Source organism: Echinops telfairi, unplaced genomic scaffold (assembly GCF_000313985.2).
Source record: "Echinops telfairi isolate 266 unplaced genomic scaffold, ASM31398v2 ScPeMD7_7424;HRSCAF=8462, whole genome shotgun sequence".
Lineage (NCBI taxonomy): Eukaryota > Metazoa > Chordata > Mammalia > Afrosoricida > Tenrecidae > Echinops > Echinops telfairi.
In genome coordinates, this window is record NW_022111324.1 from 24,737,631 (window position 1) to 24,739,343 (window position 1,713).

A 1,713-nucleotide genomic window follows, 5' to 3' on the forward strand; every position below is an offset into this window, starting at 1 on the left:
CCCATCATTGAGGTTTATGGACGAACCTTCCCAGTACAAGGTACATATTGGAGAGGACATATTAGCACCTGTGGCAATGTGTTTGAAATTCGATTATGTTAATCTTAGAGTTTGGTTCAATAATTTAAAATACTGGCAAATTTAGGGTTTCAAATGCATTCTGTGTAGCATTCTTAAGAGAGTTTCTCACTAGTAGTTTTTCAGGATAATCTGAGAAATGGATCAGGCTTCATTCACTACTCGAGGAGTTATATATCAGTAAATTTCCTGACTTTTATGCATAGGCAAACTTAGCTTTAAAATCCTAATGGGTAATCAAGTGTAAATCATCACCTGTAGATGTTCATGGGGTGTAAATCATCACCTGTTAAAAATTGTAAGCAACCAGGGTCAAATTAATGAGTCAGAGATAGCACATGATTAAGATGAGCCTTAGTCAAAGTTTTATTTTTAAAATATATTATGCTAAAGTCTAATAGAGGGCATGAGAATAAGCATACACGATTAGCACTGTAGGTTGAAATGAGTGATCAGGGGGGCATTTAAATTTGAAGGGTAGCTATAAAATACAAGCCAGTGGAGGAGCCACAGGTTAATAGTTCTCAAATTGCTGCATATGTGTACTGTGACTGAAAAATAAGTAAATGGATTAAGTAGGTGGTGAGAGCCAGTTTGTTACTCTTGGAGTGATGCCCATGGGAAATTTAGGATGGGATATGGGTTCTGAATTAAAGTCTGAGACACCAGCATTGAACACCTACTTAGTAAATATGGATACTCATTGGGCTGCAATCCACATGTTGACAGTTCAAACCCAGCAAGCAGCTCCACTGGAGAAAGATTGTGCTTTCTGCTCCCCTAAACGGTTAAAGTCTTAGAAACACACAGGGTTGCTATGAGCCAGCATTGACTTGATGCTAGTTTATAGTGACCAGACCTGCTTTTTGCAGGACAGTCCCAATTTTTGGTGTTTTAAAAAAGTCCCGACTTTTGGAAAGAATGCACAAGCTAGGGAACGGTTTATTTGGTCCATATAGACCAAATTTTTAATCAAGAATCCATCCCCCCCCCTCCCCCCAGTCAATGGTGTCCCGCTTTAAATCTGGTCACTATGCTAGTTGTGGATAGTTACAGAAGCATAGAAATAAGTACAATGTTTATGTTTACACTGCTTACATACATTTAATGGGGGCTTCAAAAAAATTGTTTAAAAGCTCCCAAACTTCTTGAATGTCTTCCTAGTTCCTGGCTCTTTTTGCTCAGAGGGCCCAAAGCAGTGACACCCCAGGTGAAGGGTCATTCCTAGCCTCCCGGATCTTTGTTTTTTTAATAAAAGAACCAGAACATCTTGGAGAAAAAACTAATTCTGGGACCTGGACAATGGAATATTTCCACTACCTTTTTGAAGTTTTCTTGTATTTGTGAGTCTCCTAATATAAGTAAGTTGAATATAGAGACATGTCTCCCATTTAGAAACATTCAGATTTACGTGAATATAGTCTCTACCTCAAAATATACCTTGAGTAGGCTGGTTAATGAATTGCTTCCAAAGACTGAAGAATAAGAAAGGAGTAGGGCCAGACGAGCAGAATAAACTTACATGTAAAGGAGAAACCTGCACACACTGTCTTGGTCAGGTGATGGTCGTCATTAGTGAGGATTCCTATTGACAGTGCAGGGGCCTTCAAAAAGACCAACGAAAAGTTATACTCT

The 1,713-nt window shown here is 38.8% G+C and overlaps 1 protein-coding gene across 1 annotated transcript in view; it reads left to right on the top strand.

Annotated features, from left to right (window-relative positions):
* Positions 1-1,713, top strand: part of DHX9 (DExH-box helicase 9) — a 42,088-nt gene that overhangs the window by 23,389 nt on the left and 16,986 nt on the right. Inside the window, exon 14 of the mRNA XM_045297987.1 lies at positions 1-40. Within this exon, the coding sequence (XP_045153922.1) occupies positions 1-40 (40 nt within the window). The remainder of the gene's footprint in view (positions 41-1,713) is intronic.